General features: G+C 38.2%; 1 protein-coding gene across 4 annotated transcripts in view; it reads left to right on the top strand.

Annotated features, from left to right (window-relative positions):
- The window catches only part of PCCA (propionyl-CoA carboxylase subunit alpha), a 566,570-nt gene that overhangs the window by 488,205 nt on the left and 51,095 nt on the right, over positions 1–27,270 (top strand). For all 4 annotated transcript variants that reach the window (XR_011047688.1, XM_068395362.1, XM_068395359.1 and 1 more), the window contains 2 exons: positions 2,810–2,908; positions 16,512–16,565. Coding sequence is in view for 3 of the 4 variants with exons in the window: in XM_068395362.1 (XP_068251463.1) it covers positions 2,810–2,908; positions 16,512–16,565 (153 nt within the window). In the remaining variant the exon portion in view is untranslated. The remainder of the gene's footprint in view (positions 1–2,809; positions 2,909–16,511; positions 16,566–27,270) is intronic.

Here is a 27,270-nt window from a genome sequence, read left to right as displayed (position 1 = left end):
TGCAGAATTTGTTAGGTTCTATTATCGTATCCATTGCTAGAGGAGGAATGAAGGCAAATGCGAACTTCTCACAAGTTCTTCAAACATCTTATCTATTCCCCTGCCTCCACCAGCTGGCCTTGCTTGGCTGTTTGCTGCCAAGCTGCAGAAGGAAGATTTCCTCTATTTGGTAAAGCATTGGTTTGATTTCAACCCTCATCTATTTGTTTGTTTTTTCTTCCCCCCTCTGCTTTCCCCTCATTTGTAGTAAAAGTAATATGCTCACTACATGGTAAATCTCTTACCCTCAGTCCTTGTTCATTTTCTCTGATGGTTTGACCCCTTGGCTTTATCATCCCTACCCACTGGAGCAGAGATAGCCAACTTCCTTGTGATCCTCTTGGCTTCACATCATCTTCCCCAGTTGCACATACCGTGGTGAGCCCCAGGTGAAAGCAGCTAAGAGCCTGTAGCTCCATTCTGTGAGAAGACTGCTGCGGTTTACTGGGATATGCATTAGTTCAAATAACACTTTTTTCTTCCCCTCTGGTCCGTTATTCTTTCTTGAATGGGGAAACATAGTAGAGGCAATATATTGTCTGATGGTTTTTCTACTGCATATAAGCAGCCATAGTGTTCGTAGAGTACCATGATTTGTTTAGACCTACCATCTGACTGCTTGCATCTCTTCTTTCAGGGTAGTTTCCACCAGAAATTTTTTGATACTAATGTAATCTGGAATCAAGGATGGCTAGACTTGTGTAGACCCTTTGAGGGATTTTAAACAGGTCACTTGCCGCTGTGACACACTTGGTTTACTTTTTTGTTCATCTGTACAGTGACAAAAGAACTAATGATTAAACTGAGTTTATTGCGGAGGTATCAACTTGCATTGTGCCACTGGAACACCCTTCACTAGGACTACAGATGTCAGCTATAGATTTTCTGTGAGGCTCTGTGTGAATCCTGCAGTGCAACAAGCATGGTGTACAGTTGAAGTTTTATTTGGTGGCCAGCAGCCTGGTATGCTTTCATACCATCTCCCCTCCTTCCCTGGAGAAACATGGGAAATGATGTTTTCAGACCCAGGATCCAGTGCAGACAGTCTTTGGTTATAGCTTTTAAAATAACTACCTTACCAAAGTTCAATTGCTAATCAAAGAGAGATGAGACAGGGCACTGGATTTGCTTTTTCCAGTTTGGAAGGTCTTTTTCAGACGTTTCTGCTGTTCTCAGTAAAGACAGTATTTGCTGATTCAGGTTTGCTGAGAGAGGGCTAGGTTCACCTGTGTGTTCCAGCTGCTTTGCAGAGCTCTGGCAATGCGAACCAGCTGCAGGTCTGGTTTAACTCAAGCCAGGTTTATGGCTGGTTTGCATCACTGGAGCGGTGTAAAGTACCTGAAGCATGCCAGCTAATCTGGCCTATTGGTGAACCATTACAAATGACTTGTTTTTCTTCATGTCTTTACATGTAACTTTATTTATAGTTAAAGCCTGTAAAAACTGAGTCGATTGTATCACTAAAAGACAGATTTTGTGTTCTAAACTAAAGTCTATAAAATTACAGGTTTTTAAGCCAGAGCTTTTTCTTCTTAACTGAAATAAAATTATCAAATTACACATTGCTCCTCTGCACTTCTCTGTTATGGATTTCCTTTAAGTTACACTACAATTACAGTTGCCTGTTCTTATTATAAGATGAAATAATGATTAGTCTGAGATCTAAAAGAGTAGGCTTTCTAAGTTTTATTTTGCCAAATGTGGGCTCGGCTTTTATTCTAAATGCAGTATTTTTCCTCTAGTTTACTGAGAATGTATGGAATATTTGTGTCATTACCAATATTGTCTGTAATTTACCGATTGAAAATACTTCGGATATTTTGAGAGGAAGGAAATCAGCCAACTATGATTTTCTTCTGTTATAGTAAAATATGTATAAAACAAAAAATATAAAAAATAACATTTACCTACCTTCGATAACATGATGAGTGTTCAGAAACATGCCACAAACATTAGTCATTAATTATATTAGTCCATGTATGATAATTTTTTTTCCGTAATCCAGCTCTTCCTCTGAGGCTCTGACAGTGTTGAATGCGTGATGTGTGTTTTTAAACAGTATTATATGATAGAAGAAAGACAGAAGTGTCATTACAGCCACTCTGATCTACGCTTTCTTCAGAACTCAGGATTTTTGCTCTTCACCTAGAAATATTTTTGTATAAAGATTATGGGATAATTTAAAAAAATTCTTTCTGGTTAAACATTGGCATTCAAGTCAGAAATTGTATTCCTCTGATCAGCTGTATACTGGGAGAAAACATGACAGAATTTGCAAAGTTTTTCTAGACTTTGAGGCAAAACACCGAAGAATTAATTACTGTCTCATATTAATTAAGATAACAATGCAAAACCCTTCATTAGAAGCATAGGAAAAGTTCTTCCTTGGTCCTTGGAGAGAATATTATATGCAAGCCCTGTTGTGTGGGTTGCAAGGTGTCACTGGAATTTATATGCATTACTCGTCTAATTGCAGTAAATGTAGCATGTCCAGATAGGTTTAAAAGTTGGATGGCTGTTTGTTACTTGCTGGAAATCACTTGAAACCTTGCTACTCAGAGGCAGCTGTTCACAGGTCCTTCACCTCTCCCCAGAGACAGCTGGAAGACTCTGTTGTTGGACCCTGTCTTTTATGGCAGAAGCAGTAAACATGACAGGTTGTTTGGGAGCCATCTGTTTTAAAATGGTTGCTGCTTTGTATGCAGTAATGAACTTGAGATCAGTTTTCTGTCTGTCTTCATAGTAACAGCCTTGTTTGGTGTCACAACAGGTGGAAGTTGATGGGATGAAACTAAACGTGACCAGCGAGTGGAACCTGGCTTCACCCTTATTGTCTGTCACCATTGATGGCACTCAGAGGACTATACAGGTAAACTCAGCAACGCTTCGTTTGTAGAGCTGAGATAACCAGAAGCCTTTGGGTATACAAATAATACTGATACGTGGGGTCTAAACTTGCTGCATCATAAAAAATTATGTTATATTGTGCGAATAACATAATCTTTCTACTTTGAATACATCCAAAGCTTCAGTGGAGTGAACTTGTCTCAAAGTTACTTATGTAGAGTTTTGAATATGTATCATTTAAAGAGAAGTTGCTTATTTTAGACAGAAATTCACCCCAGTTTCTAGGATCTCTTTACTTAATGGATGTGAGGAGATACAGTTTCTTAATCACTTAAGAAATAAAGAACAGATTACTGTTACTGTGGTCCTGCAGTAAAGTTATTCTCTTCCTCGTGTTTGGAATTGTGTGGTTTTTCCACTGTTCGGCCTTTGCAGATTGCAAGTCACAGGACAGTGCATCTCCCATGTGACATGTTTTTATATATGCTTTCGTGAAATATGGTAAGTCCCATGACTTGAAAAGAAAAACATCACAAACCTATATGTTTCTAAGAAATGAGGTCTAAAAAGATTAAATATACATTGTTCCTTCTGACCACTAATGTGTTTGAAAACAATTCCAAACAAAAGGGTGTGCCTTGAACTGCTATGCAAATTTTCTGAAGGCAACGCCAATCAGGCTTTATATATTTGTTGAGAAATCTTTCGTTTGTAAATATCTATTGATCCTGGAAGTAGTGAAAGGAAACAAACAAAAAAAACTTTTGAGTTTTTAAAAGTATTTTTCTACATGCAACATTATCTGTTTATTTTGTACACATTTATCAGTGGTACAGTGGTCAGATTTCTGATAATTCACAGTGGAATATTGTGAATTTATTTTTTCATTTTCACCCCTGGTAAATTACCCAAATGGAAATGTTATTTTTGCTGTGACTGAATTTAAAAGACTGCAACTTGAAGATAAAAAATATTGTATCTTTCAAGGATAGTATTGACTGAGAGTGAAATTTTCATAACAAGCCCAAGTAAATTCTGGACTTAGGTTTTGTAGATTTCTCAGAAGGTTAATGCCAGCTTCAGGGCTTGCGTATTTCTAAAATAATTTTTGTATTCTAAAGTGTTTTTATATTTTAATACTGGTCCATTTTGTTGCTATTTTATAAAGGAAATTCCTAATTTTGAGTAGGAAACAATACCAATGTATGAACATACAAAATCTGTCTAGCAGAAAAGCATTATATTTAGAACAGATAAACGTATTCAGAAGGCTTCATTGCAAAGTAAATGGCTGGATACAGGTCTCCATATACTAAACTAGTAGTAGTAAGACCAGTTAACTAAGAGTGTAATATTTGAACTGGTACATAAAATAGTTTCAAAATTAATGATCGTGAGATCTGAACATGCTTGCTTCTAGGAGCTGAGCCAGCAACAGTGTTACTTGCCCTCCCTGAGTATGACCAAATGTATGAAATACTGCCAGGGCTATAGCCACAGCAGCAAGCAATGAGCTGTCTGCGTGGTATCTATCCACCAGAATGTGGAATAAGCACATATGTTGTTTCTTTCTCAGATGTTATCTAGAAGTCCTTGCTTTTAGCAAAGAAATCCAGTAGCTTGAAAAATTATTAATCTTTTAGTGTATGTATGTAAATTTATGGGAACCTTAAACTTGACCTGTGATATCCACTCACTGGAATCTAAATTGGTTTTTTTGGTTATATATTTCGCTAGACTTGTGCCGCTGCAAGAACCAAACTAGACGAGTGTATTCCTGTAGGTCAGCTTGTCTCCAAAAGCAATTGACCCCTGAGTCTTGAAGTATCTTCTTTCAGCAAGACTTAGCCCTAGAGCCATTTAAGCAACAAACATGGATGAATCGAATAATTCCAGCTGTGCTTTATTAATTTTCAGCCAATCTAATTTCTCTTCATAGTTGGTTTCATTCTTCTAAATTTGTTCAACCAAATACAGTCTTTGTGAACATAATATTTCTTTGAAGGTTTGGTTTATGCACCTTTGGCTCGATCCTGCAGCCTGGCCCCAATCCAGCAAAGCACTTAAGCACAGAAGCAGGAAATAAATAATTTTAAAATGTTTTGGTTTAAAATTTATTTATGTAAATTATAGTCTAGACATTCAAATTGTTGCATATCTGTCGCACATTTAAAAATAAGTAATTAAGCATGCTCCGGTATTTCCATTCCTCCGCTGAAGGCTCAATGTGTATTAGAGCAAAGCAGAGCACCAACTCTGCCACAGAGTTAAGAAGGCCTATGAGTGTAAAAACCAGGTTTTCCAAGACTGTTTCTAGAGTACGGGGCCTGGGAATACATCTGAGTGCCTGAGAAGAAGTAGATGCCCTGGTCACAGTCTGTCTAGGGCATATCAGGGCACAACGAGGAGTGTGGCAGCCCCCTCGCTCCTGCATTTGTTTCCTCTGCGAGGAAGCCCATCTGTGTGCAGCAGATGGGCGCTGCGGAGTGCCTGGCCAGGTCCCCAGACGATAGAGGGACCAAAACCCTGGGGTATACTGCAGGTCCGTTTGGCTGCAGCGTAAGGGCTCTGAAATCTTCGTGCTGCTTTCGATTACTGTGAAATCCATAGGATGCTCTAGAAGGTGATGAACTAATGAAAACTTGGGATCATTTGAGCAAGAGATTTCTATGATGAAATAGAACTCTCCGGGGACGAAGGTGTGAGCAGACCCCGTAGCATTTCTTGAAGTACGCAGATTTCGTCATGGTTTGTTGTTGTTGTTGTTTTTGGTAATTCCTCAGCTCATCCCAGTTTCTCAGCATTTTCTCCAGTTACGACTAGACTCTGCCTCTCGTTTGGAGAGGCTGAACTTAACACATTGTGAAGCATATAGGATTTCCTTCATGAAGCAAATGAAATTTTTGTGTACAGAAATACTTTGCCAAAATGGTTTCCCCTACCTGTTTCCAAAGATGTTAGTGCCTCAGAATCTGACTTACGCCTAGCTATTGTGAATTTGGAATCTGCCTGTGCTGAAAATCAGAGAAGTAACTATAGGCACGTGGTTACGTGTCTTCCTGAGGATTCAGATTTGAAGGGATTGGCTATTATTTAATTGAAAATACGTATTTAAAATACATTTAAATATAAAACATGATTTGAGTATGATATAGCCTTTCAGGCAATATTTAGAGTAAAAAGAAACAAATAAATGAGGTGCTTAATGATTCCTGTGAAGAGCGAGTGGAAAAGAGGAGGTTGGTTGAGTTGTGGAAAAGAACCGCAAGAACTCCAGTGGAAACTGGAAGGGAGAATGGTGGCTGAGAATGGTATCCTGGAAAGTAACAATAGTTGGAAGAAAGGCAGCAAGCATATTTTGGGACTATGAGGGCATTTTTATCCCTGCAGAAGTTGTTGTCTATGACCTTTTCTCTCTCCCCTTGCATATGAATGGGGGAGTGGGTGGAAGGAGAGAAAGGAATAAGCTGCCTTTTCCATAGAGCTGGACATCTCCTTTTATTTCCTCATGTGAACCAGAGTCTAAGGGGACCTCAAGATAAATGGATGAATCCATGAAGTCCAGCAGATGGACTTGAACCTAACTGTAAGTCTGTCCTTACTACAGTCAGGTTGCAAGTAGGTGCCTTGTACTGGGACACTGCGCAGGAAGATCAGGTACCTGCAGAGAGAGCAGGTCGCCCAAGAAAAAAATGCATGTAGGAGATCCTCAAGCCTGCTTTGCTTTGGCACTACTTGTGTTTGGGCAAGTTCTTAAAAACCACCCCACCGACCATTCAAATTCTGAGGCTGCTTTATGGCAACACCACATGGACAAATTTTACAACTCCTTAGTGCTGTTAAATGCTCAGCTTTCATTGATCCCATCATCAAACACTCAACCCATCATTGTATACCATTTACTTCAGACAGTTCCATATAGCAAAAGGATTCTGAGACAGAATAAATTGTCACCATCTTTTGCCAACAGGCAAAACGCACCCAGCCTTTCCACTGGTGTATTGTCGGCCCACACTGGTTTCACAGCTCTGCTAGCTTGCTGTAATGAAACCTCTTACCCTCTAAAGGTAGTGCAGGCATTCTGCCTGGAGCCTGAAAAAGTCTTGGTGACTTTTGGCAGCTTCAACAAAGCAGTTTTACAATGGCACTGGTGATGCCTTCTCTTTGTATTTCCTAGCTTTCAGAGCATTGGTCTCTGCTGAACTGAAGCTCTGTAGGATGTAGACGGAACTCAATTGGACAACGTCCTGAGCAGCTCAGTATTACTTTGACATTAGCCTTGCTTTGAACAGGGAATATGACTACCTGATTTCCAGAGGTCCCTTCCAGGCTAGGTGTTCTGTGACTCTGTTGGACATCCCAAACTCTACGCTAAAAAGGTCTTTATCAGTCACAGCAAGGTGTAATTAAGAGAGTAATGGAGTTACTAAACAAGAACATGATCCTGTAAAGCTGAAATGATCATTCTCAAGATTCAAGTGTTTTTGTGAATGAAATAGATGAAGATTTATCAGTGGAGTTTTCTCTACTTACAGTATTATGGGGAATTAAGTGATGGCATCACTTATTTTTTCATTTAATTTATTTATTGCATCAACAATTGCAGCAGGAGGAGTATATTCTACATCCTGGGATATGACAAATCTAAGTGCTTCTCTGATACAATGTTTCCTTTGATTATTATTTGGTTTATAAGAACAGAAAAAATGAAAATGCTGTAGGTTGTGAAGCCTTTGTTCCTGGGAAATGTCTGACATTCTGGGAAATGTCTGACAGGAGAACAAAGCCTATGCCCAAATATTCATTTCCTTCAACCCCGTGGAGACTTTTTGCAAACATATGTGTACTTTTTTTTTTTAGAAAAATTACTTATGTATATTTTTCTTACTGTTTTGAGATCTCAGGTGTAATCTGTGATAATGATATATTATATAGTTTTCAGGTCTAAAGTGCCATTACTTCAGCGCGCTCATTTTCTTAAACCCTGAAAATGATTTTGGGAAGCTTTAGTGAACAGTGTATGTGAAGACAGCTCGACAGTCTGTTTTTTAGTGCTGTGCAATTACTGCACTCGCTCTGCTGTTGTCATTTAGCCGTGATTTCAGAATTATTTTTTCTAGGTGGTCTCTAGAAGAGACACACACAATGTTTTGCAAACAGGGGCAGATGTTTGGGTATACTATATCCAAATAGCTATATTGTTGGGTAAAGAAGGACCAGAGTGTGAGCCCCAGCACTGGATTACTGGTCGCCCATATTGATTAATTGATAGCTCACTCCCTGGCTTTGTTTCAGTCTGTTCCAGTTGTGGCTGACCTAGACAAATCTGGTACAGATTTATACCATGCTGTATAGACCCAAGCAGTGGGACTGAGACAGTCATTACCATTTGGCTTTGGGACCAGGCATCAGTCCGTGGCCCTCCTTTATTTAGCAGTATAGAAACACAGGCTGCCCGTGTTTTCCTGTTTGCTCATCCAGCCACAGTCATCTGAGAAAACAGAGCTCAGCCTTGAAACTCCAAAAATGATCAGTGGATATGATACAGAGAAACTGATTTTTGTCGCCTCACTTGTCTCAAATGTCAAGAGAGTGTCAAGTACAAACAAGAAGGACTCAAATATCCCAGGTAGAAGACAAATAAAAAGCCTATTGCATACAGCATAGTATGCCTTGCTGTATTTCAGGCTTTAACATTTTTTTTGAAAGTATTAATATCTGTTGGTCAGGGCACTGTTTATTGTTGTTACTTCTTTCCCTGCAGTTGCACAAAGAGAACTGTAGATTTTGGCAAGTTGCTTGTTGCAGCCTTGTCATTGGCAGTGCTCGGTTAACAGTTGGACTTGGTAAGGATCTTAAAGGTCCTTTCCAACCAAAACAATTCTATGATTGCCTAGTAATTGCCGTGGCAGTGTCGTTTAGCTTCATTTGAATTCCCCCTAGTTCCTGTATGGGAAGAAACCATGAGCAGTTGATCCTTACCCACTGTGTCCATGCTGCTTGTATCCTCACTCAGTTGCCTCTCTTCAGTGGTGCAGAGTTGTTTCTTCCAGAGAAGCCTGTCTTTGTGTTACTCTTCGAATGTCTTCCATTTCTGTTATCTCCTTTCTGAGCCATTGGGACCAGAACTGTGCTCAGAGTTAAAAGCAGGAGCATGACTTCGACTTCTACAATAACTTAATGGTGTTCACCGGTTCGTTATCTGTTCTCATTAATAATGTCAAATGTTTGCTTTGGCTTTTTTGACCAAAACCAAGCATGGAGCTGATGTTGCTATTGAATTATCATTTCTGGTTGGTAACGGCTGGGGAGGGAAACCATGTGGGCAAGGAAAAAAAAGATAAACTCTTGGCTTTACCAGGAAACTTTGAAGCTGTGCCACATTCTAGAGCACAGATGTTGAGGTCCTGGTGTTACCCTTGGCAAACAACATAGGTGTTCTTGTGGGTGGAGGTGGATCTTCCCAAAGGACCAGAGACAGAAGCAGAGAAAAGTTGTAGTTAAAAGGAATTCTGAAATTTCATCAGCATACATTATTCAATGCATATCTCCTAGGTGTACTTGGAAAGACCTGAGTGATCTGCTTTAGATAACTATTAGATAATTCAACTTGCTGAGTTTCGGAAAGATTCTGTACAAGAAAATTAGTAATTGTACCACTTACGTTTCATTGTTTGATCATGGGTGACCTAAGGAAGGACTGAGACTTCCTTTATTTCCAAGGGTTGTAGGGAAAGGGAAGGTGTATGAAAGCTGGCCTTTTGCTGCTTCTTGCTGTAATTGCCAATAATGCATATTAAACCAAATATTGCCACTATGGCTTCATTGATACGTGTGTTTGTCAAAATTTTTTAAATTATTAATTTTTAAAATGAGCCATGAATACATGTATGCCTATATGACAGCAACATGCCGAGCTTCTGAGTCATGAAGCCTTTAAAAATATCAGATATCCTTTACTGTCATACCAGAGTATTTGTACTAATGTCTACTTTGAATAGCAAGTACCTGAATCTCATGAGTGGTCTGCAATTTGTGTGAAATCAGTTTGCCTCAAGGCTGACTCCACCCTCTTTTCCATGGTTTGAATGGAGAATGTATGAAGGGAAGGGGGAAATTCAAGGAAATAAAAGATTACGAAATTACAGATTATTGCTGCCTTTTTTTTTAATTGAGCAGCAGAAGCAAAAAGCACATACCACCACCCTTACTGATTCTTTCATGAAAATTAATTTTTTTTTCAGCTGGGAAGGAAATGAGTGATCATCTGCTATGCCCAATCCATCCCTCTGGAATTTATTGTCCACCTGTCAGAGAGAGGTCTCCCACAATAAAGCTCTATCTACAAACAACATATTTCTCCCTTTCTTTAACCTAAGGGGATTAGTAATATCCTGTGCTACTCAAGGGGTTAATCAAATAACGTTAGTTGTCACCGTATCTTATGCCATATTTTTTTCCAAAGGAGCTATAAATTTTAATGACAGACAATATTCAGGATGAATAACTATAAGGATTGTATATGTGTCCAAAGACCAAAGCATTGTATTCAGTTGTTGACAGACATTGTAATTTTATGATATCTAAACCTTGAAAGACAAGGAATTGTTCTCTTGAATATGGTAACACATTCAGAGAGCAAAGGCAAAGGAAGAGGAGGGACATCAAAGAGTGAGAAAGGACTACGGATCCTGCAAAGAATCTGTCTCAGGGCAGTCATAAACATTATCAGATCTAGAATCACATGGCAGTGTATTACCTGCGCACTATCCCCCTATAAGAGCAAAACATTACAGCATGTCAAAATAAGGGTTAAGTTTCTAGAAGTCTTAGTAATTCTGTGATTTAACGTAATAACAGCAAAAATTTAGAATTTCACAGGGAGGACTAAACTCTTTGTTATTGTAAATAATTGTAAATAGATGGAAATGTTGGGCTGGAGTAAATGTCTTTAAGATTCATTCTTTACCAACACCAAATAAACAGTCTTTCCTGTGGGTTTGTTTTTTTTTTTTTAAAGGAGCACATGGGCATTCTTGGAAGGTGCTCTATGTATGTAAAATAGCAATACTGCAGTGGTATTAATATTAAACATATGCATGTCTAAAGCTTGGCAAAAAGAAGTAACAAGTGATATTAACATTGGATGTCACTTCTAGAAATATTGGGAAGGATCTGTGTTTCTGTTTTTCTGTTTATGAGAGGACTGAAATTCCTAAGCCATCTACTGTAATTAAATCCCAGGCATTCAAAGAATGGTTCTTCTTTTAAAAGTAGTAATGTGGTGCCTCAGCCTGCAGTTTCTCTGTGTGGATTGATGCCCTGTAAGCCATTCACACTGTGTTTAACGTCCGTATTTGCACTATTTGGGAATAGGTTCCATTTAGTCCCTGGGAAAGGACTGAGCTTGCAACAGGGGCTGGGGGAGGCCCGTATCCCAGCATCCTGGCAGGATCCCTTTTAAAGGGAAAGACTGTGTTGGCATAGTACCATTTATGCCAGTCTTAGCCATCTTTCAGAATGCGTCACGTGCAGCAGGACTTGATCATCTCGTTCCCCACTGGGTGACTGCTGCCCTTACGAGAACCTGGAAAATGTGGATGTGCCCTGAGGAAGAACAGCTAACTGAGGATGCATTTTCTATAAAGTGTGCTCTAAAACTGGTAATGGCTAAGGGTAGAGCAGCACACAAAATCGAGCTAAGTTTTCATCTGTAGTTTAATGCACTAAGGGGAAGAAATGATGGCACCACCAGTGGAGAACACTAAATTGTGACAAAAGTAGAGGGATCCCCTAAGCAGAAAGGCTTGTGAGGCTGCACAAATCTGACCATAAAGTGCAATGCAGACAGTCTCTGACATACAAGAAAGCTTGGTCACATTGCTCGTCTGGGATCACATCCCTAGGCTGGGATTTTGCACAGTGGAAAGGGAGTGCTGAGATGAAGTTCTGCTTCCTGCAAAGGTTCTAGGAGGAGAGGGAAAAGGAGCTTGATAAAGCCAAACCAAGTTTTAACAAGAAGATAACATCATGGTTTCACAGCTACTTCTGCAGCTTTCTGCTCTCTGACCCAACCATGAGACTCCAAAGATGGGAGTGACATAAGTGGATGATGGAGCTTTCCAGATGCCCAAGGGCCCTCACGTACTCAAAATCTCATAGATGAGGTACTAGCAGATGAATCTGCTATAATTTTACAAGATAAAATCCTGTGGGTTTTTCCCCTGACTTCCCTATTGTGAGATTAATTATTTTTTTAATTAAACCTGCCTGGGGATGATTCTGGCCTGTATTTTGCTAGGCTGAATTTTCAAGAATTTGTAAATATTGGCCAAAAAGTGGATAGCATTCTTCATTTGAAATTCGTGGCAGAAGATGTTAAGACTTTCTGGTAGTGAGCAGTTGAAATGAAGCAATAGGGGCTGCAAGAACTTCTGCATTCTGAAAAACAGCGCTGTGCTGGGAAACTACACAGTGTTTCACTTAAAATTTTAACTATGGTCTATCTATAGGTTTTCTGGGCTTTTTTTTTTTTTTTCTGTATAGTCTGATAGATGTTGTCTGACCGTTAATGTAGTCATGCCATGGCTTGAAAAAGTTGCAAAAAACATTGGCCAAGTGACAATCTGTACATTTTCTGTAACAAATGGTCTCTAGTTTTACTTTCAACAAATAAAGGTGGTATACAGTAGTTCAAGATAAATGTGTTTGAGAAACTTATGATTTCCTTTACCAGTTCATATTCATTTTGACGTGATACATTACTTTTTCATTTGTGAGCAAAGCAAAAAAAATTGCTTTTAGTCTGTTGGAGTTTCTTTGTTTTGGTATCATTCCTTCCCTGCAGCTGCTCCCCTCCAGTAGCCTGGAGAGCCCAAGATACCAGAAGATTTGTGGAAAATACTGTGAGATCTTGTTGTCTAATAACGTCTGTGTCAGGTTAGAATCTTATTCAATAGTACATATTTTATGTTTGGCTGAGCTTCTTTATCCTTCTTCATGTAAAGGTTGTTATCATTTTTATCTACAAGTGCTTACCCACTGCAGGTTTAATGCAAAGCTGATTGTAACCCTATTGCATCTTACGGTGAATAGATCATTGATACCCAACTAAGTGGAAATAATTTTCTATGGCAAAGCAGAAGAATTTAAAGTCATATCACACTAACCTCTGGTAATTTACTGGGATTTACAGGTTAAAATGATTATTTGTGAGATGACTGTGGTATAGCGTACACTTAAGATAGAGGAGGAAAATCAAACACATTTTGTATGATTGTATACACTTGTCTGTTTTACATGTGTGCATAAGCGTTTTGTTTGTATGTACATAGCATATGCAGTATAGCATACTGTAACCTTTGTGTGTAAAAATACATATAATATTTATATAACACACACGTTTGACAGCTTTGAGACTGCAGATGGATTTTCTGAAGTTGTGGGGGTTTTTTTTAGATTTGATTTAGCTTGCTACTTCTCATAAGGGAAAAAAAAATACTTTTAACTCATATTATGCTAATTATGTTAGTCTGAAGCTCTATCAGTTGAATCAACTAGAAGAGCATTGGTTATGTCTAAGATCACGTAATTAATGCCAAAAATGTAATTTTACTGTATTGGCAGGTAAACATACAATGTTGTTTTGTCTTTGTTCAAATGGTAGACTTCCCTTGCTTTTTGCTGTAAACCTAGTAAATTTGCAATTTATTAGGAAAACAATGACAATGCATATAATTACCTATTCTCTTTTGTTACCTCTATTTGATTACTTTCCTGCTATCACATGCAATATGAAACCATCTATTATGAGGTATAGAATATGTAAATATCTAACTTTCCAAGAGAAACTGGAGACTGGTCCTTTTTCTAAAGAGGTGGGAAATAAAAGAATAATTGTTAACCATGTTCTTTCATTTCCTTGAAAACATCAATTACATTTACAGATCCCAGAAACACAAGCCCACCAGTGGAACAGAAATAACTCCTTTCAATATGCTTCAAAAAAATCTAATCACATCTAACAGCTGAAATTTATTTACAACTGTAATTTGAAACATTAATTATGATAATGTGCTGGCTTCTTTTGTAACATGGTTCTCAAAAGCCTGGCAGTTCTCTTTTTGGTCTTGATGTAACATATGTTTTGTGACTTGGAGAATTTCTCTACCTTTCTTTCTTGGTTGGTTTTTTTGTTTGTTTGTTTGGTTTTTTTTTTAAATATACACAGAAGGGAAATTTATTTTCTCCTGTTTGTAAACTATTTTCCTCACCTTCCCTATTATTATTTTTTTCCCCCCCCTCATCACTGACTATTAATTCAAGAGATGGATTTTAGTGCTAACGCTGACTCTTTATGTTCTTGACAACTCAATGTAATGCTTTGTATTTTGGACACAGCAAACAGTAGGTTTTACTATAGTGTGATACCGGTGCACTTCAACAGTGTCAGAGCAGGAAAAAGGTTGCTTATATCTTTATCTTGTCTTGTCTTGAGACTATGGCTTTAGAAGGTGCCTTCTTGATATACATATATATTTGGCTTTATTAAATTGGTTATTAAATTATTTTTGAAAGGGCTTGGTTATTGCTATGTTATCTTATTTAGTTGTGAGTGAAGAGAATCTGTGTGAGAAAATACTTTAATGATTTGGTTTTCAGTTGTGAAAAATAAGTCAAGTTGTCAAGATACCTGGCTTTACTTTGAAAGCCTTTAAAGAAAATGACAAAAGGACTCTATTTTTCTTTTTTTTTTTGTTTTGTTTTTTAAGTTGTGTTTTTCTGTGTGACAGGGAGCTTAGCCAAAAAAATGGAATTTTTATTAGGACATGAAAAGGTCTCTAATGACCCTTGAAAGCGGACAAAAGGGTAGCACAATAAGTGACAGAACTCTAACGAGGGTGGAGGGCGTTCCAGGAAAAAAAGAAATTAAATCCTTTAATTTTTTTCGGCTTGCCATTTTCTGACAGCTTATCAAGTAGTTGGGACTTGTTTGTTTTGGCATGCGGTTCATTCATTGTAGGCAGCCGGTACTTTGTTCTTCTTTGTGGTTTCTAAAACCTGATTGTGTTTATCCTAGACTGTGGGAAAAGTGTATATTCCTGTTTCCTTTATAAAAGTAAACGCCAGGTTTTGTATGAAATTTTATTTCCCATATTTTCCATTCCATTAATCATTATTGTTGAAATATGTCAGGCTTTGGCACATCGTCCTTTGTTTTCATATGATTGTACAGATTGCAGTGTCAGTGTGTGACCCGTTAAGACAAAAAATAAGCGTGTTCAGGCTGTAGTAATTATTACTTCATGAAGTGTAGCTGAAGAACATGCACCATTATTGAAAAGGGAGCAGGATTTAATTTAAAATTGTTGTGGGGGATATCTAGCTATTGTTGTACAGCACTTTCTCACTTAGTTTAGAGAAGACAGGACTAAAGGGAGCTGTGATAATGGCTCTTCACGTACTTGTAGGTAGCTGTAAGAAAAAAAGGAATAACCTGTGTTTCCTGTCTGTGATGAAAAAGAGAATTAATGTGCTGCAGTTGCAGTAAGGCTTATTTTAGTCAGATATTATGAAAACACTTCCTAATGATGAGGATGCTGAATATTGGGACAAGTAGCTTAGGGAGACTATGAAATCTCTGCAAGTGAAAGATTTTAAGGATGGTTTAGACACACATCATTTGGGAGTGACACAGGTGTGTGTTGATTCTACCGAGGGCGCTGGACTAGAAGATTTCTGAAGATGATTTGCAGCCCTGTTCCTAGGATCCGTTGTCTTTAAAATGCTGAAGATCTCCATGCAGCTTTTTGTTTGCGATTTATACTCACCACCTCAAATTTGTGCTTCTGTACTCGTATGTACGCCTGGCTTTGTGTTAAGTATTAGGGCTGCGTTCCGTGACCAGGGCCCTGATTTTGGGTCTATATGTGCCGTAATTTAACAGCAGGAAGAAAAAAAGGAGAAAAAACTTTCCACATTGAAGGAGGAGATGATTCACAAGAAGAAAGAATTCTTTGTGTGTTTTGCATAGTTAGATTACGGATAATACTGTGCTAAATCAATGACATATTTTCTTTTGCATTGTCTTGTGGCTTACTGACAATGTAATATTTGAAGACTGTTTAATAACTTCAATCAACTCCTGAACGACAGTGGGTGACCAGACATTTCATAAGGTCATTTTTTTTTCCTGTTTTCAAAGTAGCATCATTGGAGGTTTGCATTTTAAAAAGAGATTAAAATGTCTCTCATTAGGAGAGAATGAAGATAATACTAAATGCGAGTAACAGGAATACAGAATCAGAAATGTTTAGAGATGGCGAAAGCCTCATTATTCATGACATTCATCAAGCCCAAGGTTGTTCTGTGTTGTACTTGGCCATATTTGTTTTCATTGTTCTTCAGAGTTGACTGAAACAAAACCAAAATCCGAGCTGAAGTATGAATTAGACTTCTAGTACTGAAATTCTTGAAGGAAATGGTTATATTTTATCTGTTTTATGTCTGGTTTTGTGTACTTTATAAGTTTTGATTACTTTACAGTGATGTGAGAGAAAAAAAAAAAGGAAAAGTTTTGAATTCCAGAGAAGGTTCTAATCAGTTTTTATATGTGTTTTTTTCAGCGGCTTTCTCGGCATGCCTCTGGAGATACAAGCATTCAGTTTCTAGGCACAGTGGTAAGTATGTATAACTGTTGTCAAGAGTTATGTTGGTAGAAGAATATAATCTAAACAGAAAATAAGTAAATGACACTGGCAGTACATTTATGCTTGTATTTGTGAAGGTTAGATTATGTGTAAATATTCTGAGTTTAACAGCTGAATTTAGGCAAATTTCTGAAGCTCACTCCCAAGGCACAGTACACAGTATCTGCATTCCACATGTCAGTTGATTCAAATCTGCCTCTCTTTCATTTACAAGGGATTTAAGAGTAGCTGGTTTTAGACTTGTAGGTTTATTGCACCTACTCTTCCCCACCACCTCAACGTTCTGATCTCTGTTGCTTCACCGTACCACGTACCCTCACATCCCAAAGGCGGGTCAGTAACTGTTTTATAATAAGACTGTATAGTGATGCAAAGTGTTCTGTGGTTCTCCCAGATTTTGTTTGTTGGAGAAAAGTGTGTTTAAAATCCTAATCAGATTTTACACCATTGGACAGAATTTAGGCAATAAAATAGATTTTTCATCTATTATCTTGAGCAATCATGTATAATATAGAAACTGAAGTTTTCTGTTAGGTGATGGATGCTTATAAACATATATGTGATTGAAGCAGCATTGAATTCCGTGATTTGCATGATTAAAATGCAGTCATTGAATTTTTCCAGGTTCCTTATGCACCTAAAAATAGTTCTGAAAATGAAATAAAATTGATGTATTCTCTAAAGTAAGTTGTCCTGATTGCTGCCAACAGGTTTCCCTGTAGTGACAGGGAAACAGGGAAAAGCCTAGGAAATGTTCCCTTTAGAATTTAGTCCAGACATCTCTGTGCACTATATGTTTTGAATAAAAGTAGATTAAGATTGCATATGATAATGCTTTCATTCTACTTACTTGTGATTAGTTCTTCTACAAGTGCTATGAAGCCATTTTTTGGGGAGGTATAACACGGTAAGAGTAAACTTAACAAGAATACCTATAGACTTGTGTGTTGTTTTTTAGAGATGAAAAGTGCCCCTAAGATTTTTTGCTTCTATAAATGTATCTCTATATATGCATATACATTTATTTGTCTTATCCAATATCATGCAGAGCAGCAGCTACAAATAAGACATAAAATAAAAGTTTTGTTCTGCGCTATTGTATTTGTAATGATGCTTCAGCTCTGGAGTTGCATCCTGCATATGCGAGATCGCTGCTGGCTGACTGATCTGATAGTCTTTGTGTGAGAAAATAATTACTCTGAGCAGATAAGATATAAACACGAATGCAACTTGATAATACTGAAAAGATTTTAATCGATCCCCTGTAAGTGGGTGCTGTAGCAGAGAAAACTCTGATTGTGTTTTGAGTGACATTAAAAAATAAATTTGTTGTTAAGTTAGATATGAAAACATCTTGTATCTGTATGTTAGAAGTGCCCCAGAGTCTCACTTACAGACTAAAAGTCTTGTCCTGGACCTTGTGCAACCACAAAAGAAGACAAAAGAGCATACAGTATTGATGTGCTTTTAGCTTTAAAAAATTGATGATGAAACAGCTAATGGATTGTAATATATATCAAATCTTACTGACTAGCTCATGTGTGTTTATTGGATCCTAGTTATTTTGGGAAATCAAGTATGTGATTAAAACTAAAATTCCCAAGAGGACTAAACAGAAAAGCCCGTAGTACTCTATCCAGCATTTTTTATTTAATATATATTATGCACATGTCTTGCTGATCAAACCCAGAGAGAGAACTTCAGCGAGCAGGGTAGAGAAGCAGTAATGAAGTCTGCTTCCCAGGGTTTGCGCCGGTACCGTTTTTCCCCACAGAATCCGAGCCAGAGTCTGCACCTGTGTTTCTATCAGTTCCTCTAGCCTACTATCCTTCTCCTTTCCCCTAAGTCCTTTCTTTTATTTAATTTGTACTTTGCTCTTCTAGCATCCTTGTACTCTTCTGATTTCAACTTAATACACTCAGCTTAGGTAATGGGGGGGAAGGAAGTATTGCTTTTACTTACAATGATATCCCCTACAAATTGCCTACACGTATAGGTACACAGTTTATGTGTGTGTACCTGCGTGTGTAGGTGTACACATACACAAACGTAATGTTCAAACAAAGAAAAGAATATCGTCTTAATGAAGGTCCTAGAAATACAGTTTGGGCTCGCCATGAGGTATCTCTTACTAAACCTTTGCTAACATAGAAGAGCAGTCAGGATAGTAAGTGTTTGAAAGGAACGTTTAGCAGCAAGAAACTCTTGGTTGCTCATTATTGATAATATATTGTTATCAACGTAATAAACAGCTTGTGAAATTATTGCTCTGCTCTTTTTTTTGTAGTAGAAGGCGTTAGGGATAGCTTTGAGCATTCTGTGTTACTTCTGACAGGGGCAAATTTTGATGGCACTTCAGCGGTGGCAGGCAGCGTGATGCTACTGAGCGTACACACCGCTTACCTGTCCATCAGAACGTATTTTTAGAACCAGCTGATCAGGAGCACAGCTCCCTGGCTTGTCAGGAGGGCATCAGCTTCGATAAATGGCTTCACTTGATTTTTTGTCATTGGACAGTAGAAGCAATTCTGGTACTGGTATTTGGTAAAACACAAGCCCCTGCTTCAGGAAGCCAGCTGACACTCAGAGAAGAAGTGAAAGATAATGCTTCTCTATTAGAAACATCCTTGCTGTCCCAGTTAGCTAGGTGAAGGACAGAGAAAACTACTTTGCATCAGAAAGACAACAGTTTAATATGAATTCTGCTGCATAACATATGGTAAACATGTGGACAGTAGGACAAATGTTTCTGTTAGTGTAGCAGCGTATTTCTGTTTTTTTTAGAGGAGAACAGGAAAAATCACGTTGCTTTCCCCAGTGAAATCATAGCTTTGAGTGCACATTGTTAGCATCATTTGGGGGACTACATGGATTTGTAATAGTATTTTTCATTGTTTCTGATCATGAATAAGAAATTCTTTGCTCCTTGAGCATTTCTCTTCAAATTGTAGTGGCATGAGCTTATTTTCTCTGAATTGTTTTTCAGCAGAGGGTTATGAGTCTCGGCTCTGATATAGGACATGTGCTATTGGAGGACGTACAAGGATGTTTCTGCCCAAGGAGCAAGCAACTTTTGTATACTTTTAGCTGTAAGAAATGGTTAGTGAATGGGAAACTACACTGATTTGGTGTAATTTTCTTGGGCTGATAACATTTTGAGTCCTAATTAAATGATTTCAGAACAGATCATGGGTTATTGCTGTAATTGAGACTTTATATGAGTCATTGTTGTGACAATGAGTCATTTACTCATTGTTCCTCTCTGGTGGACATGACTAGATATCATGTGCTCATGGAGTCCTGCTATTCTGCCACTTTAAACTAGAATTATTCAGATAGTGTATTTATTAATAGCATTACCGTAACACTAGAGAATCTTATCGTGCTATATATTGTACAAAGAAAAAGGAAACAAGATAATCCATGCTTCAGATTAGTGTCCAAAACCATGCCCAAAAGCAAGAGTACCAGGAAACAAGGAGACAGTCCTTTATGGGTTGTCTCCTGTGTGTAGGCAGCTCACAGAATTAGTTTTGTAACAAACACAAAGATCTATAGGAAAATACTAAGAGCTGAAGCTTCTGCTTTAGCCTCTGCAGTTCAAAAGCCTGTATGTTTGAGTAGTCTTTTCAGAGGACCAAAGTCCACCCTTTATTTCTCTCTTTGTAGTTGGCCTCCAGTTTCTGTCATGTCTCTTGTCTCTTCGTTCCACCTTCTGTTCTCTTACGTGAGAGGAATGTTTTTTGCTGGCCCACTGATGGCCCCAGTCATTTGCTGGTTATTCACGCCTCTGCCAGCTGGGCTTCAGCAATGAAATACATCTGGGCAGGCAGCATTTAACACTAAGAAAGCTTCAAGTATACAGAGAACTGCAGATTATTATGGAAGCATTAAACTTATTCTGAACTGTGTGGAGTGGCCTCTGTGTAGGATTTTGCATAAAGAAATACTCTCTGTATGCTCAGATAGTGAGTGGCCTGGCTCCAGTGCGTCCGTAATGTCATTGTCAGCTTTGGGCTGCAGACCATGCTTGACAGCGATGCTCTGCTGGCCCAGAGGAACACTTTCCTCCAAAGAGACAGTCCCAGACAGTGAGAAGTCCCCAGCCACAGTGGAAAATTTCACTATCCTCTGCTCATGATTTGTGCGATTTCTTTGATCTTCTGTTCTCTAACATCAGAGTAGGAACATAGAGAAAAACAGTTACTTCTTTCCTCTGGGGAAGGATGAAAGGACATATATGTGACAGATGTCAGTCATGTTGCTCACTATATTACTTTACAGTGTTCTTTCACTGGTGAACACAATACAGGAACCCACATGGAACAGAGTGGAATTGCTCTGGCCTAAGAATCAAGCTGTCTTTGGGTGCTTCTGAGTTCCCTAGCACTGTTTTCTTGGTTCAGCCTTCTCACTGGAGGTTTTTCCATTGCTTCATCCCTGATGGAGTGCTTTTTGCCACCTTTGATTTACAAAACATCTGAAGTTCTGCTGTGGAGGCTTATGCTCTCATGTGATTACTATTAGCCTGTTAACACTATGCTTGCTGTTCTTCAGCCTTTTTGCAGACTCATTTAAAGTAGTCCAGAGACCCCCTGCTGTGACCAGATCTGCAAACTCCAGGGTGAGAATGCTGGATTTCAGAGAACTAGTCTCTGTCAAGCCCTGGCCATGCTTTTTAGCATAGTTGGCATATACGTTCTAGTACAGTAATGACCACTCAATATTAATGACTTTTTGCATGTTCTTTAGCTACTTCCAGATAGGTTGGCAAAAAAAAGTTTCCTACACAGTTGGGGTTATTAGTTATGTATGTTGTTCGTGAAGTTGGTCAGAAATGGAGAGCTTTACAGAAGAGACATTCCTCGAAATTTTTGCCTTTGCTTCCTCGCTTATTGAATATTCATCATTTATGTATCTAAGATAACCCTAGGAGCTATAGGTCAGTATATGCTAACTTTACTCCTCACTGCTGATTCCCCTTCCTGCCCCCTCTTGCCATGACTTGTCTGCTTTTGCTTCAACAGCAAACTTCCAATTTTTTTGTCCCATTACTGAGGCTTACAAATTGTCCTGAAACTTTTCAGTCGGTATATAATCTCATCAGCTTCCAGACAGCTTCCTCCTTTTTTCTTTCTCCCTGTATTCTTACGAAGACCAATTAAATAGCAATGAAGACGGAAGCTTTGACTGTGTGGGTCTGAGTTAGCTCACAATGACATATGTTTAACAACCTGCTTCTTTCACCCTTACAAATCATTGCAGTTCTTAACAGGTTTTCTTTCTTTCTGCTTTTCTTTCTATATGTGACACTTCTGAAAGTAGATACTGAAGATTTATGCAGGGTTTCAAACATTGGTTGAAAACCTGCAGAGGTTACAAAGGTTGTATTATTGGAATATGTAGCGTATTAACCACAAGAAAATAAATATAGTCCAGTAGGTGTTTATTTTGCAAGCTAATGTCTTTTTTTAAATGTTTTTTTTGCTCTTCCTTTTCACAAGCCTTAAGATTAGGGTCCCTGCTGATCTAAAGGGAATTCTACCACTGTATAGTTTTTTTTCTTTTCACCCAGCTTCAGAGGCACTGTGAACCACAGCGCTTCTTGTAGTAGGGCTACTGTCAGCAGCATTTCAGTAGTGCAGAAGGTGCCACTACGAAAAATAGGCAGTTACTTCTGGAAGTATTAACTTCCATAAATGCCTTTTGAACATGGATGGTGAGAATCATGAGACTGGCTACAAACTTCTGCAGTATGCTGCAGAAAGTGGGTAACTCATGCAACAAGGACTTCACTTGTGAAAGTAGTGATACTTCGGCCCATCATTAGGACTAGGCAGTGAGAATTGTTCCAGCTCACATGATGTGGATGATCGGGTGAGGTCACACAGCGACAGAGGCCGTTCTCATTTCAATTCTGTTATGTATTTGTATGTTTTAAAGCAGAAAGTATAGTCAAACTATTAAAGCTGTCCATTGGAGGCAAACTCTCAAAAGCACCTGAGAAATTTACAAATATGGGTGTTACCAAAAGCCATGTCCTAAAATCACTTTGATTATTTTAGGAATCATGCTCAGGATTCTTTTGGAAAGAGCAATGAGGAAGCACTTGGACTTCTTTCTGAATTTTTCTTTGTGACTTAAAAGAAACCAGAAGTGCCACAAGTTCCCACAGAACAACTTCTTGTAGTCTTTGCCTGAGGCCTCCTCAAGTGAGAAGTGGTGGTGTCAAGGTGAAGCTGGAGCTGCATATGTGCTTCTTGATGGCCAGTATGAACATGCTGGTTGGCCAACTGGCTGCTGCCAAATTACCTTTCCTTCAGCTGGCACATGGATTTGGGTCTCTTATTTCCTTAACACAGCTAGTGCTCTTCAGAAGATTTGTGGAAACATGGTTCCTACGATAGTTATAGGTAGTTGGACTTACCTGCCTTTTCTTCAAATTGAAGTGAAATTGAAAGTCAAATTGAAATGAAATAGTTGAAATTAATCAGCAGGTTAAAATAGCGTATGTGGGTGCAGATGGGATAATTAGATGGAATGAGTTGGGGATGGGGATTGAGAGGCAGAAATCTGGATTGCAAGGCTTGCTTAGCCCAGACTAGAAATGGGCTATTACATTTAGATGCTAAATGTTTTGCTTTTTATTTTTAATTTTTAATCTTGGCCTTTTGTTTTCAATCAAAGTTTCAATTTGCAGAGAAAAAATCCGTGGTAACATCATAACCAGGTCAGAATTCCTATGAATGTCCTTATTGTTGGTGGATTCTGTAGTGCATGTGCTATCTGTAGTGTAGTAGCGTTTGCTTATCATAAATTATTCCCCTTATCTCTTGGAAATACGGAAATGTAAAAATAAGGATTTCCGATTTTTTCCATACGTGATTTGACAAGTTTCTTGTTGAGCTCAGTAATGCTTTAAGGACAAGAACTGAACTTGGCTGGTTAACCTGTTACTTCTTGGAACACAAGTGGACAGGGTACCCAAGTGTAAATCAAGTGATTTCCTTCATTAGACTAAGATTTCCAAATGTTGAAATGAATTATTAGTTGCTTTGTTTGGCCAAAGTATTGCTGTTTTTTTTAACTGTATCAAGACTCTTACCTCACAGTGAAGATCTAGTGTTTTCTTCTGAAGATGATGTCTACTGAGAAGTAACAAACATATGTGTAACCCATGTTTTTAAACAGCTTTTTGATGGCTGCAACTTTGGCATATATCCAGGAACTGTTTAGGAGGTATTAATTTATATGGCTTTGAAGCTTAACCAGGGATCTTAATGAAACAAAGGCATGATGAAGTTAGTAAAGCTAATTTAAGTCTCTGAATGTAAATTTTAAATGAAGTTTTTATTGATAATAAATATACTTCATTCCTCATTAGTCTTCTAGGCTTCAGTGGTAATATCAGTAAAATAAACATGTTTTACAAAGATTTAACATTAAAAATGCTATTAATCTGACCCTTGGTACACCAGCACAATTAGATTTCAAAGTGAGCATTTAGGATGTAACAGCGATTAATGACAACCATCGAAAACAATTTTGAACTCCATCAGTTTAACTCAGGAGGGTAAACTTAATATGATAATTTATCTAGTTGAATTGTATCAGCTTAGCAGGAAGGTATGCAAATATGTGACCCTTACCTAGAATCTAAATGGATGCTGTGCTGATAGATTTATCAGTTCCATTAAAGAACTTTAGGGAACTTTGGAATTTCAGCAATTGTTCCCTTGGAGGCTGAAAACCAAACCTGATCTCATACTGGGACCATTCTGGTCTGCATATTTCCATAATTTGCCTTTGCTACTAATATGACAGCAAGACGCAAATAACTGTTTCTAATAATATCAGATGGAGTTGTGGAGGACAGCATTTTAACGTAGTAAAAGACCTCCCCGTGGGGTTGTTATTGCCACTATAGAACAGCAGTTACACAGTTGCAACAATAGTCTCTTAATTGATTCGTTTAATTAGCAAGAGATGAAGCTTGTGTTGTATCTTGTCATCTGTTATCATGGGGGCGGCTACAGAGAGAATCTTTGCATTTGTCCCTCTTTACAGTCCCATTTAAGTAGAGTAAAAGGAAACTTCCAAATGCATTTCAGCTACAGAGGTGAGCGTGGGTAAGAACGTTTTGCGAGCATGCTTCCACTCAGGTTTTCAGTGTGTGGACACATCTGGTTTAAGAGTCGGCATAGTCTCTGGAGTAGAATTTATGACAAAGCGTTTTACTGGGAGAAAATCTTAATCCAGCTATGCTGGACATTTCTAACCTAAATATGCAAATCTAAGTATTATAAGAATGGTGGATTATTTGGGGCATCACTATTGTAACAGTTGACTAGATTTACTTGGAAGAAATAGGGTCAGATTAGTGAAACAGGCCATCTGCCTTGTGATTGCTTTTTTGTGGCATTTTTGTTTCCAGACTAGATAAACAATGAGTTACATGGTCCATGGTAGGAAGCATGTGTAAAAGAGGGACTTTCTTTGTGGTTGTTTTTCCCTGGAGTAGTTATGAACACAGATATAGTGCTGTGCTTGATTCTGGGAAATGAAGTAATTTTTTACTCAGATCTATTTTATTTAATTTTTAAGGGTATGTAAACAAATATATTTTAAAGGCATGTAAATATATCAGGAGCTTCAGTTTCATTTTTCTCCTTTCCTTGGCTTAGTTTTGTCTTATGTTCAAGGTTATTCTTCCTTATGGAAGGAAGTATTTCTAGAGGAGGACAAACTTCTTGTTAAATGCTAATTAAGAAAATGAAGGTTACGTTGTCATAGTTCCATTGTCATAGCACTGACCTAAAATAAGGGATCTCTTACTCATCTGAAATAAATTAGAGGGGGAAGCAAGTAATTCTGTGCATGTGAAACACTTCAGATGTCTACTCCTGGTCTATTTTTTAAATGACTCTGCTTTGGGGTTTTTTTGTTTGTTTTTGTTTTTCCATTTGCACGCTGTAGTGTGGGACACACTATCTAATTTTGGAGTACGATGGTGCTGTCAATCCCTGTAGCAAAGGAACAGTGTGCTGTTAGAGAAAGCATCTTTTTTAGGACAATTTAAACAAAGATTTAGGCCAGTTATCATTAAAGATCCCGTGGTAATTTCCACAAGGTTCTGAGATCGCTTCATATTGTGAAGTCTTGGCCAAAGTCCACTTTGTGTAATTACCTTCTGTCTGCACAAATCCCTAATGCAATTTTAGATGTGTTTGGTATTTTTCACTTCCTGTCCTAAATAGTGAAAATATTGCCACACACTGCTTATAATTACTGTGGGTTGTATCCTGAGTTCAAATGAAGAGATTCCTGTAAATTACCTTGGTGAATTTTGTTTTCCCATTGTTAAAGCACCGGAATATGTGAAAAAAGATGAGTAAAGAGTAGGATATGTAATTACACTCACAAACCAATGAAATAACTCTTTAATTTTTTGACTTTTCCATTTCATCGCATTTTGGCTGTCTACGAGCTAAAATATCTCTACTGCTAGGACCATCACTGAGGGAAAGGCCAACTCTCAGACCATGTCAGAGGTCAAACTTAACATACTGCACAGTGCTTTGAAGCAGGTAGGAGGCCAGTGTGGGGCTCTAAGCGCGCTCAGTTGGCTTTTACTTGCGTTCCATACTTTTTTGTTCCCACAACTGAAACCCTTGCCTGTGTATTTGTCTCTTAACTAAAACTAGTTTCAGTTCCTCTTTCCGTATGTCTTTCATGAACTCCAGAATATGTGTTCAACCATGCTGTCTTTAAAGTGGTCTGCTTCTGTTTTGTCTCTTTTGATGGGATTTATTGCCTTATACGTGAAGTTTAGTCCTACTGTCTTCATCGCCAAAGCCTTGTATTATTTTCTTGTGTGCCATGTCAAATCATCTTTTTCCTGATATTTCATTTGTTCTTTCTAGTCATCCTTTCTTTTTTCTGCCATATTTATCTTCTCCATCTTTTCTCAGGTTGCTTCTCTTGTGCATTTCCTCTGTAAAGTTTTTTTAGGCATACTTAGTTTTTTTGCTAGAGATACATAGGCCGAGACGAGAGGTATTACTCTTAATCCGACAGTAACTCATGTTGTTCTGTAAGGAGCATTCAGAAGTATAAGAATAAACTATAGAGAAATTGCTGTACATTAGCAAGTCATACAGCTTCTGGAGTTAACATGTAAGTATTACAGACAGGGAACACCAGGGACTCTTGTAAGACAAAAGTCTTTCCTTTGTCCCTGTTTTGTATTTTACAGTATCTGAGTCCAGTTTCTTCATTGCCTGTAAAATCTCCAGTTAGCCTTCAGTCGATATTTTGAAGCTTTGCAAATTTTTCCCAGTGTTAAGGCTCTATGCAAATATCAGGGGAACTGAATTTACCAAGCAGGAACAGTTTATTTCACTTTTTATGTAACTAAAGTTTCACATAAATTCTTTTCTGTGTAAAGTACATTGAAAATTACATTAACAAAGTTTTAACAAAGGTCTCGCGCATCCCTGCTTATCTGGAGGACAGCAATCCACACTGCTGCAAACATGCATACTGGTACAAACAGGCAGCCTCCGTCTTTGTTTCATTCATGCCACTTGGTATTTATAGCCCTTGCCCATAGTAAGGCGAAGGAAGGTGAAGGGCAGAGCAGTTGTAGTAGGAAGTATCATGCTTGTGTGACCAT

The sequence above is a fragment of the Nyctibius grandis genome, chromosome 2 (assembly GCF_013368605.1).
Source record: "Nyctibius grandis isolate bNycGra1 chromosome 2, bNycGra1.pri, whole genome shotgun sequence".
Lineage (NCBI taxonomy): Eukaryota > Metazoa > Chordata > Aves > Nyctibiiformes > Nyctibiidae > Nyctibius > Nyctibius grandis.
Note: the sequence above shows the minus strand (reverse complement) of the source record. Positions and strands in the feature narration are given on the sequence as shown.